This window comes from Benincasa hispida, chromosome 5 (assembly GCF_027475165.1).
Source record: "Benincasa hispida cultivar pf3 chromosome 5, pf3_genome.v1.1, whole genome shotgun sequence".
NCBI classification, from domain to species: Eukaryota; Viridiplantae; Streptophyta; class Magnoliopsida; order Cucurbitales; family Cucurbitaceae; genus Benincasa; species Benincasa hispida.
In genome coordinates, this window is record NC_143482.1 from 41,200,124 (window position 1) to 41,212,974 (window position 12,851).

General features: G+C 26.7%; 1 protein-coding gene across 1 annotated transcript; it reads right to left on the reverse strand.

Moving 5' to 3' along the window:
- Positions 1-3,602: 3,602 nt before the first annotated feature.
- Positions 3,603-6,946, reverse strand: LOC120077318 (uncharacterized). The gene is made up of 3 exons (XM_039031200.2): positions 6,317-6,946; positions 5,174-5,250; positions 3,603-3,911 (listed from the first exon to the last, which is right to left on the reverse strand). The coding sequence occupies exons 1-3, from the start codon at positions 6,713-6,715 to the stop codon at positions 3,878-3,880; spliced, it is 510 nt and encodes a 169-aa protein (XP_038887128.1). The 5' UTR covers positions 6,716-6,946; the 3' UTR covers positions 3,603-3,877.
- Positions 6,947-12,851: the final 5,905 nt, after the last annotated feature.

Below are 12,851 nucleotides of genomic sequence, written 5' to 3' on the forward strand. Positions count from 1 at the left end.
TGTGATGGTTAGTGACATATTCTAAGTGTAATTCTTAGTTAATTTTTTTTGGGCTAATTGCATAAATAGAATTCAAGTCTAAAATAAAAGAATATATAGTACAATGACAAAATAATTGCATATATAGATAAAAAAAAAATAGTGAAAGACTAAAAAATTCATGCCTAACCACCATTTTATTCGCTTCTTTCCAGTTTTCTCAAATTATAAGCTATCAATGATAGAAGCTATCAGTGATAGCCATTCATAGCTGCTATCAACTACTATCGCTGATAGCTTCTATCAATTGCTATCGATGATAGTTTCTATCAGCGATTGCTTTCAATTTGAGAAAAATTAATACAATCTTGAAATATTAGCTTTTAATTTGCTATCAATTATCAGTAGCTATCATTGATTCACTTTCATCAATTGGAATCAACCTTGAAATATCAATACTTGACTATCAATGACTATCAGTGGCTAATGATAGATTTATAAAAGTGATAAACTTTGAAATTAGACCAACAACTTTGATTACCATAGTAGCTATCACTAATTATCTTTTATCAAGGTTATTACTGATAGCAGCTATCAGTCGCCATCATTGATAGAGTTTTATCAATTAGAATCAACCTTGAAATATTAACAATTAAGGTTATCAATGATAGACTTCTATGACAGATTATAATCTTTGAAAGAAACTCGATATATAGATATCACCTAAGTTCTATTACCGATATCACTAACATCACTCATATTGTGGTTATCAATGATAGCTTCTTTCACTGATAACATCATTGATAAGATGCTATCAATGATCTCACTGATATCATGCTATCAGTGATAGTTCTCTATCACTAATAACGTGCTATCAGTGGTAGCTTCTATCACCGATAATGAACTATCGGGTATCTTCTATTACAGATAACGTGTTATCGGTTAGTTTCTATCATCGATAACATGCTATTAGTATTAACTTCTATCACTGATAACATGCTATCAGTAGTAGCTTCTATTAATCATAGCCACTGAACACCTTTTTGCTCATTTCTTGTCCTTCCCAAACATTTATAAGTCCCTTTTCTTTTCGATTATAGCTTCTATCACTGATAAACATGCTATTAGTGATAACTTCTAGGTACTCCACTTACATTTTAGTTCGAGATTCAACTTTATTAATTAAATTCACTAAGTTGGCTATCAATGATAGATTTCTATAAGTGGCTATTAACTATGAAAATATAATCAAAGATTAAGCTATCAATGATAGAAAATATTAGTGGCTATCACTAATATTTTCTATCATTGATATAAACGTCATATAAACGAAAGAAATTTTTTTTAAAAAAAAAAAAGAAGCAAAAACTGAAAAAAGGAAAGAAAATTAAATAGAGAAAATGGAAGCAAAAACCAGAGAAATAAAAGAAAATTAAAAAAAAAAAAAAAAGAAAGAGAAGAAGCAAAAAATCGGAGAAAGAAAAGAAAATAAAATTATAAAAAAAGAAAATGGAAGAAGCAAAAATCGGAGAAAGGAAATAGAATAAAAATAAGGAATAAGGAATAAGCAAAAACCAAAGAAAGAAAAGAAAATAAAAAAAAAGGAAAAAAAGAAGGAAATGAAAGAAAATAAAAAATAAAAAAAGAAGTAAAAATTAGATTAAAAAATTAAATTTAATTTAAAAAAAAAGGAAGAAGTAAAAACTGGAAAAAGAAAAGAAAATGAAAAAAAAAGAAAAAAAATTGAGAAAAGAAGCAAAAATCGAAGAAAAGAAAGAAAATAAAAAGACAAAAAAAAAACGTATAACAAAACAAGAGACGACAAAATTGGAAATTAAAAAAAAAACTCAAAGATTGACTAGTCAACTCATCAATATTTACAAATAATTTAAAGTTGTAATATATTTCTAGATTTTTTCTCTTATTCTACATATCCATTACAAATATTTTTTTCCTTATATTAATATCCATTTAATATTGATTGTCTAGAAACAAATCATTTCTAGATATTTCTTTGAATAACTGTAATGATAAGCAAAATTAATTATCATATTTGTAAATATGTTCTACAAATAAATAGTTTGCAATATGATTTTTTTTTCTAATTTTTTTTGGTCTATTGACAATCAATGATAAACTTCTATTAATGATAAACCATTTAAATTTGTATTATTTTTTTTTTATCTTTTATCAATGATAGATTATTCTATGTTTATCGTTGATGGATATCTATCACACATCAACAATTTTTATGTCTAATATGATGAATTAATTTTTTTTTTTTTTTTTTGTATATTATCGATAGATTACTAATATGTCCACCGGTGATAACTTTTTATAACTATAAAACTAATTTTGTTTCTACTAGCAACCTTTTCTATAGAATAGGTCGACTATTTTTATGCATACACTTATAGAAAACATTTTCATGTTTATAATTGATAGACCTTGCAAAAAATTATGTAATAACAAATGAAATAAAATAATATGATTCTTATATCCTATATTTATATTTTATTTATATGGTATAGTAATAATATACATAATAGCATACGAGCATGCACAATTAATGGTAGATATTTATCACTGATAGATTTCCATCAGTGATAAGTGTATCATTGATAGAAACCTTAATCAATGATATATTTATCATATAGATCTATTAGACATAAATCAATGTCATTGATAGGTCTACGAGTAATATATCTCAATTAGCAATATATACTAATGGAAGTTTTAACAAAAATTATATATACAATTTTAGATTGTGCTAAATTTACTATTATTTTATATTAGACTGTCATGTTCCCTTTTCTTTTTGAGGGAAAATAATAAATTTTCAATTTGGAGTTTGAATAATGTATTATGTTGTTTCAATTTCCTTTTGTGATCTTGTTTTATCCTTATTTTTGTATTTCCTTGATTATAGTCTTTTTTTCCTCCTATATAAAATGACCCTTTTTCTAAATTGATATTTAAAAGGGTTATAACAACAATTATATTATTATTATGGACTGAAAATCAATGCGTGAAAATCGTAATAATGTACTAATAATGTACGAAAAAAAAATTAAAACAAAATCTATTTTTATTCCTGATGGAGAACATGAGAATGATAATTGATTCATTCAATAAAATAAATAAATTTCTTATTAATATTGTTTTTAATATTAAGTGCCCAAGTCACATTTAAATAAGTGTTTATAAATGTAAATAAAGGTGTTTATAAAATACTTGGAAAGTCAATCTACTTAAATAAATTGCACTCAATCACTTAATTTTTCTGTCTTATCATTAATAGGTTGTTTCAACTTTTTAAATTAATATTAATTTAAAATATTCTTGTTTTTTAAAAAGATAACATCAACAAAGAAAAAATAATGATAAAATTTTAAAGACAAACACGCTTACATGAAATAAAATTATATATATATAAAAAATGAGCATACCACAATCGACATAGTATATACATACACTATTAATCTCGGATTATATATATTTTTGTTCACAGAATATTGGTAAAAAAATATATTATTGGTGCTTAATTATTCTCTTCCTCTCTTTACAAACATACATGTTCATTTAGTACAACAATAATTGTCATTTGTTCAGTGGCTCATGGCTACAGCAAAAGTAGTACAATCCCATTGACAAGCAATTCAATGTCCAAAATAAAAACAACTTTTCTTTTTCCTCCTCAACAAATTATTCAGTGACACATTACAGATAGATTTATAATAATAACAATTTTTTTAGGGAAAAAAAAAAAGAAACTCCCCTTTGTTATCTCAACCAACACCCTAAATTGTTATATATATGAGAGTTTTGTAATTGTAGTGTGACCATTATTATTCTAGATATATTTCTTGATCACTCCATTACCAAACTCATCATGTGTCTACCTCAATCCTGATCTCTTCCCTTTAAACCACCTATATCAAAGAAAATATGATTTTATAGTTAAATCACAAGTCTATATGATAACATCTTCACATAAAAAAAAATAATATTATGGTTAAATTATAAGTTTAGTCCCATACTTTCAAATTTGTGACTTGAACCCATATGAGCATTCCAAAAAAAATGTTTAATAAGTTTTTAAAAGATTTTCATAAAATGTCTAAATGAGTGTCTGAAAATTCAATTTTGTGTCTAATATAGATCCTTGACATGTAAATACAAAAGATTTAAAGATAACTGATGTATAAAATATAAAGTTGATTTTTTTTTTTTTTTTTTTTGTCTAATTTGACTATAAAAACTTCGATTTTATGTCAAGTAGATATGTGAATTTGAAAAAATGTCGAATAGATTAATGTTTATTAAACACAAGATTGAAAATGTAAGGACACAATCTAAAAGTAAAGAGATTTTATGTCATTTTGTGCTAAACTTTAGGTTAAACTACTTTATATTTTAAACCCTAAAGTTTCAATGCACTCTTAAAGCTTGAAATATATTCCCCATAGATCATGTCATAAATCTTATTAACAAGATATTGAGATGATTTGTCTATTGAGTAAAGTTTGACCAGTTGGTATGGATTTAGTAGACAATTAAAAGAAAAAAGAAGAACAAGAAGAACCTTTGTTAATGTAGATAGAAAGTTTAGATACTAAGAAAAACACAATAAACAAATTTAGGAACACTTATGTACTATTTGGTAACTATATTTTTTGTTTTAGTTTTTTAAAATTAAGTCTAAATATTTTATCCATATTTTTAAAAATCAAGCCAAAGTTTAAAAATTTAAAGCCGTATGGTAACGAATTTGTTTTGGGTTTAAAATTTTTAAAAATTTTTAAAAATTAAATCTATTTTCTTCTATTTCTTATAATAATTTGCATCTTTCTTAAGTATCATGATTGAATTTTTATACAAATTGCAAAAGCAAAAATAAAATTTTAAAAGTACTTTTTTAGTTTTCAAAATGTAGCTTCGTTTTTAAACTATTGGTAAGAAGTAGATAACGAATAAAGAAAATTGGAAATAGTATCTATAGAGTTAATTTTCAAAAATAAAAAAACGAAGACCAAATGATTAGAAAATAGAGCCTAAAAAACTAGATTTTGTTTTTTGAAATTTGGTTATGGATTCAACTCTTTTAAAAATTTAAATAAATTATCTTTAATTTTAAAAAATCGAAAATAAAATTTCATTTATTTATAAGGAAGAGAGAAGGAACTGGCTTAACTGATTCTTCTGCCTTTGAGTTCCAGATAGAGAGGATTGTCTCATAGTGTTAAATTGGTTTTGGTAGGTTGAACTCTCCTGCATTATTTAAAGCACAAAAATTTATTAAATTTTTATGGACATCAAAATATTTTAATTTATAAACATAAATTTAAAAAATAAAGGAAAATATATTATTCTCTAACATTCCCCTTTTAAAAAAAACATTGGTATATAACTATACCAATCATAAAACTTAAAAATTAAGACTCCATTTGTAACCATTTTGTTTTTTATTTTTATTTTTTAAAATTAAGTATATGGACACTACTTCAACTTCTAAATTTCTTTATTTGTTAATTATTTTTCACCAAACGTTCAAAAAATCAAGCAAAATTTTGAGAACTAAAAAAAGTAACTTTCGAAAAGTTTTTTTTCCTTTTTGAAATTTTGATAAGAATTCAACAAGTATACTTAAGAACGATGCAAACCATTAAAAGAAATGTGAATGAAATAGGCTTAATTTAAAAAAAAAAAAAAAAAAAATTAAGATCCCGTTTGGTAACCATTTTACTTTTTGTTTTTGTTTTTGAAAATTAAGCTTATAGACACTATTACTTCCACCTTCAAATTTCTTTCTGTTATTTACTTTTCACCGATTGTTTAAAAAACCAAGCCAAATTTTGATAATTAAAACAAACAACTTTCAAAAAGTTGTTTTTATTTTTAGAATTTGACTAAAAATTCAATTATTGTACTAAGAAAGATGCAAATGATGGTAAAAAATTGGATGATATAGGTTTAATTTTTAAAAATAAAAACAAAAAAACAAAATAGTTACCCAACGAAACATAAATAATTACCCAACCGAATCACAAATCACAAACCTTGGGTATAACAATACCAATTCTTAACTATTATTTTGACAATTTAGAAAATGGACTAGAAAACAAATAATAATAAATAAGCATTATTTTTAAAAGTAAATAATAATAATAATAGTTTCTTCAATCCAAAACCATAGACAATGATTTTCACAAATTCTTTTATTAGGATTTTCACTATTTTATTGAACAAAAAAAAACATAAAATAAAATAGAGAAAGGTTAAAAATAACAATGCAGATCTATCAAAATATAACATTAAAAAATTAAAAAAAAACTACCGAATTATTGAAGTTGAAGCTGGGATCAGAGGTAGCAGTGTCATCAAGAAACGACGTCGTTTGCTCCTGCCGATCAGGCCACTGCCGTCGGTTATCACCGCCCTTAATTTTCCGGCCACTTTTCACCAAACTTCCGGCGGTCTTAGCGCAAAAGCACGGCGGACGACGACTATCGTTTTCCGGGAAAATGACTTCATTTTCCCGGAAAATTTGAGGCCCAGAAGAAGCATCAGAAACCATAGACAAATCCACTTCCTCTTCATCTTCAAGATCCTTATGAACATCAAAAGAATCATTAATTCTTCCACTAAAGTAAGAAGAAGAATTCTCCAAATACACTGTCCAACCAGACTCCACAGACCCATCTGAGGAAACGAATAAATTATGACCATGATCCATAGGAAAAATAAAAAATTATTATTTCCCCACCTCCCAAACAAGAACACAAAATTATGTGGACTAACACTTAGAAAAAAAATGTTTGTAATTGGAATACAATTTTGATGGGTTTTTTTTGGAGGGGGATTTTAAAGGGAAAATGAATCAAAAACTGCCAGTTGGTTGGTGGGTTAGCAATAGGAAAGGAGAGAGAAAGAAAGGCATAATATATGTTCACATGGTAGACAGCAAGGCTTTGTGTACCCTTTTAACATAACCAAGTAAGGGGCATACATGGGCACTTATGCCTCTTCAAGTTTTAAGCATTGGACACACTTTGGCCTTTAGTTAAAGACTTTTGTCTTTTCTTCTTGATTTCGACCCTTTTTATAGTCATAGAGTTTCTATCCAAAACCCGAAGAATATATGTTTAGAAGTGATTTTGAAAGTGTTAGAATCACTTTTGTTATATTTAAAAGTCATTTTGAAATATATCTTAAATCACTAAAAGAATGATTTAGTGTTATATTTTATAATTTTTTTAATGTGAGTTTCATATATACCATCAAAATAGATTTTGAATTATTTAAATCACATTTAAGAGTAATTAATATGAACATGAGAAAATAATTTTAGTATTTTTAAAATTATTTTAAAACATGTCTCGGGTATATTTAGTTGAATCCAAAAGTATAGGTTTAACTAGATTAGGTATGTATGATCTGGTTGTCGTCTTAATGTCGTGTGGTAAGTTGCATGCCCAAGTCAAAAGTTAAAGTTGATTCGTTACTATCTTAGTGGCCATTTATATTTAATGTTTGGAGAACTGCAATGGAGAAAATAAAAGTATATGTATATCAAGTCATTTAGTGGAAGTCATGTAGTTAAAAAAATTAAAAATTAAAACATGATTCATACTTTCTAAAAGAATATATATATATATATATATATATATATAGGTATACATATATATCCAGCAAAAATAATTAAAAAAGTAATTGACAAGATTGTGTTTCGAAACTAAGATTTGTAGAATACTCAATGATATAGCTTCAGTAGATATCAGTGATATTCGTGTATCGCTCATATAGGTGATAGAATTTAGGTAGATATCAGTTGTGTATCATAAATATCAATTATTGATGATATATATTAGTTATTTAACTTAGGTAGATATCGATGATATTCGTATATCAGTAATACCAGTGATAGAATTTAGGTAGATATCAATGATATCCATGTATCAGTGATATCAGTGAAAGAAGTTAGGTAGATATTATATTAGTGATATCTGTATATCAGTGAAATCGATGATAAAATTTAGCTAGATACTAATGATATCAATAAAATCTATAAAATGAGTCTATCATTGACAAGAATTTATCATCGATACTATCAATAAAAGAGGTATATCAATTAAAAACTTCTATCACTTACTTCAAAAATCGAGAATTTCATACCTCTAACATTTTCTTCTTCCTTTTATTGGCTTTTTGGACATTTTTAGGGACTAGAAGGTAAATTTTTCTATATTTGTAAATAGTTTTTATTTTTGTTATTTCTTCAACATTTTAGTGTCGTTTTTTCCATATATGGAAGGAACCCTAATATAAATATACAAAAAGAAAAAAAAACCCCATAATTTGGTGAAAGACATCTTCCTTTGGAATATTTGAAAATATAGTAATGATTTTTTAGATTAGCAAATACTGGAAACTGTTCAAATTTGGTTTATGTTTTTCTTCAATAACTAAAATGTTACTTTCAACTTATCACTTAAATTAACGTATAATTTATGTTTGTTGAGATTTATGTCTAGTAGTCTGTAATCTTGTAAATATTATTATTAATTAATAAAATAAATAAATATTTTATTCATTTATTAGTCTTGCATAATTCAATCAAATAAACTAAGATTCATGACTATTTGATGTAATTTGAATAGTATATGTAGTAGACATATAGTTGCATCGTGTTCAAGTAATAACCTTCAGTATATGGGTAACACTATGGATACAATCAATTTTTTAAATATAACAAGTGTTGTAAGTATTACAAATAATTTGATTCAAGTTGTTCATGCAATAGCCATGTAAGTGGGAGTGTCTAAAAGAGTTTATATAAGACCAGACAATGAAATAATTAATCTTTCACTACAACATCGTTGATTGAAAAGATTAATATTTCATAGAATGACTGTAGATAACTCAATCTCAATCCTGAATGAGTTATAGACTCCTACTTATAAGGGACTGTCCTTTGATTTGTATGAGTGGGAGTGGCCTGAGTCGTTGACTCAATATGCGTACCATTTTAGAGACATGACTGACTGGGGGCTAGGAACATAACTACACAAGATGGAATGGGGCCCTTCCCTCATTGAGGATTTTGTTTATGGTAGAGACCATAAACAAGTTGTTCATTAGAGGATCAATAGAACTTAAGACACTAGTAACTATAGAGGTAAAACGGTAATTTGACCAAACTGTAATTATGAATGACTCGTGAAGGATTGACTTATCAGTAACGATTATATCTATGAACACAAAAATATATCCAAGAGTGTAGCTATGGGTCTTTAATGGAGTGATACACAATTAAAGAATGTTGATTAATTTAATTAAAGAGTTTAATTAATTAATCACGTATCATAGGAATTCTAGACTGTATGTTCATTAGTTCTAGCCCACTAAGGATAAAAATATAATTGTTAAAGTCTTCGATGAATTTGAATTATTCAAATTATTTGGAAAATATAATTGTATATGATTCAATTAATATAAAGTATATGGATACATTATATTATAAAGTTAAATTTGAATTAGATTCAAAGTTAAAATTTATTATATGAGAAAAATAAAATATTTGAATAAGAATGAAATATTAAATTATATAAATTAGAGTTATATTAAAACTATAAGTTAAAGGTTAATATAAATAAGATTCATATTAAGACTACATAGAGAGGAAAATATATTTAAATATGACGTACATGTAATATTAATTAAATATATAATATTTAGTTAATTAGATTTATTAATTATTAATTACTTAATTTAAATTAAATTTGTTATTTAATTTATATTTATAATAATGAATAAAAAATAACTCCTAATTTGCAAAATAATAATAATAACAACAATAATAACTCCCAATGTGGGGAATTATTGGGAGTTAGCCGAAGATGAACACATAACTTAAGGTGAAATGAAGAAAGAGATAAAGAAAAATGTTTTTTTCGTCTTTCTTCCTTTCTAGTCTTTTAACTCTCTCACTCTCTCAAGAATTCTCTCATTCCCTTGTACTTCCAAAAGGATTCCCACAAACCACGATTTTATTGAAAAATAGCGGAGATACATTAGTGATGGTGTTCAGAACATCATAACACGAGAATTGTTTGAAGAATAGATTTCAAAATGAGTATTTCTATATTTTTTTTATTAAATTACAGCATGCTATCTGTTTTTTGTTCTTATTTTCTTCAACATATATTGAAGCACGAGCGTTCATATGCTTCTGCATGGAATTCAATCTTCTTAGTGTATTGATGCTGGAATATCACATATTTCATTTGGGAATACAAGATTACAAGTCTAAAAATAGCTAGGGAGTTGTGTGCACACTATAGAACAAAGGATTGCATGTTTCGTCACCTATGTTCTAATTAATTGTATAGAAATATATAGATTTAATTACTAGACTCCTCAACATACTTAGCAGAATCTTGAATAAGATATCAATTTTAGTGTAAAATGTTGTGGCCTTGTGGTGTATTATGTCTATTACTCAAGTTTTAGGTATTGAACTTGATTGAACATCCTCTCAATTATTATACGTTTGCTACCTTTGGTTTCAATTTGAGATTTTTCTCCTTGAAAGCTGAATTTGCAAATGATGATAGTTAGGAATTCAATATATGGAATATTTTCATTTTAATATTTTGTTGATAGTTGCATTTGTACTAATCTAACATGTACACACATTTCAGTCATAGGCAGTGAAATTGAAAATATATGATCTATTATAAAGTCTATTTATCATACCACATTTGTCAATTGAAACCTTTCATCATGAATCGAAACCATGTCATCAAGACTCCCCTCCTGCAAATCGACTCCACCTCTTTCACGATAAGAGATAGATGCAAATAGTGATTAGACCTAAAGTATTAGCATATACAACATAATGTAAAAATTACAAATATGACAAAATTTATATAGTCTATCGGTGATAACCATATTGTTGGTAAGAGTCTACCAACAATAGGAGTATATCGTTGATAATAGACTTCATTACATTGATAATTTTTTGAAAATATTATTATACATTTGGTTATTATCCCTAATGACGCTACTTATTGTGATTACCCTTACCACAACTACCCCATCTACTTTTTTTTTTTTTTTTTTTTTTAATTGAAGTCTTTGCATGACATTCATTTTTAACCGTCGATGTTCATTTCTTTGTGTACTTTTCGATATTGAGAATAACAAAACAACCATTTCCCAATGATCAAAATTGGATCGGAGTGCACAAAACTCTAAAGTCTATGCCAAATAACCAAGTGGCAGTTCTAAAACAAAACTTCAAAAAAGAGTTGAATTCCAAAATAATGATTGTTCACACTAGGTTTTCAGAGAAACGTATTTCGTGGAGTTGAACTTAAGTTGTGTTGATGTTGATTTGATGTGATGTCGTTCGATCTCTAATACTTATCCTCTGATTCTCTCTTAGTTTGGTGAATTTTCTTGACTTGAAGAAGAAAAGCACCGAACATTCTTGAAATAGAAGCCTTGGAAGAGTCTTTCTGCCTTCTAGGAGTGCAGCTTCAAGAATGTTGGGAGTCTTCTGCTTGTTGATGAATTCTCTCGGCTCTCTAAATGTAGAAAATGTTGACCCCACAAATGAAGAGAATTCTCTATTTATAGAGTTCTCAAGTGAGTTTCGTGGGCTTGGACTTGGTTGGTCCATGGGTCTGGCCGTTAGGCCCAATTAGTTGGACATGGGCTTGGTTGATCTATGGGCCTGGCCCTTGGGCCAATTAGTTGGTTTTGGACCTGTTTTGAAATTTGGGTCCGATCAGTTTTTTTGTAGTTGGACTTTAAACCCAAATAATAATATCAAATTGGGCCAAATTAATATTCAACCGTGTGGCGTCATCGAAATTTGTCTTCAATTCAATTCGGGACATATGTCAACTTCTAATTGGACCCAAATTTAATGATTTAGAATTTCATCATTAATTTAGTAAACAACGTGGCAACTTGTGATTGGTCCAAATTTCTCATTCAACAATGACAATTCCATTTTTTTTTTTGTTCGAATTACTTTTTAGAGAAAATTTAGGAGAAGAGAGTGACCTTCTGATAATGATAGTAGAATTTTGCATATTAGCTATTTCATGATGGCTTTTTGTATGAATATGGATGCAATCTTTAAGCTCTACCTTTAAATTTAAAAAAAAAAATTGCATATTATTAAAATTAAAAAAATGTAAAAAGTATTTGAAATAGATTAACTACAGTAAGATCAAATTCATTAAAGAAACATATATACTAAGAAGTATTTAATAAAAATTAACTACAATAAGAACTTAATTATAAAAAAGTGATAATAGCCATGTTAAAAAAAAAAAATTGCATAATTTGAAACAAAAAAAAAAAAAAAAAAAAAAAAAAATCTGAAAAAAGCGTAACTACTTGAATTATCAATACATTTAATAATTATATTTTATTCATGGCTGATTTGTTGGATCCATAATAAATATCAAATGAACATAATTTTATTGTAAAAAACATGATAGGTGCACGTTTCTTTTATTGGTATAAGGAAAAACTCTTATATAATATGATGGGGAATTATAACTAACCTAGAGTAAATAATAAGAAACAAATAAGTAAATAATTACGTCGAGCAAGCGGATATCTCGCTCTCTTTAAGGAGATTTAAGTCTTTTGTAGTATCACTTTATAACAACCATCAATGCAATTGATATCATCTGACTTGTCCCTGGTAGGATTCAATAACATAACCCAATGGAAACATTGTGTAGCTCAAACCACTCTATACTGAAAGGTTGAACTCAAAGCTTCACAAATAAGACCACCTCTCTTTTGGCCAATTGCTCTTACAAGAGCAAATGAGAGAAAATACGAGA

Excerpts from the sequence above, each read along its gene's own strand:
- LOC120077318 (XM_039031200.2), bottom strand. The coding sequence starts at position 6,715 with ATGGATCATGGTCATAATTTATTCGTTTCCTCAGATGGGTCTGTGGAG. Across the intron at positions 5,251-6,316 it reads GCTTCAACTTCAATAATTCG|GAGAGTTCAACCTACCAAAA; the intron begins GTAGTTTTTTTT and ends TAAATAATGCAG. Across the intron at positions 3,912-5,173 it reads ACTCAAAGGCAGAAGAATCA|GTGGTTTAAAGGGAAGAGAT; the intron begins GTTAAGCCAGTT and ends TCTTTGATATAG.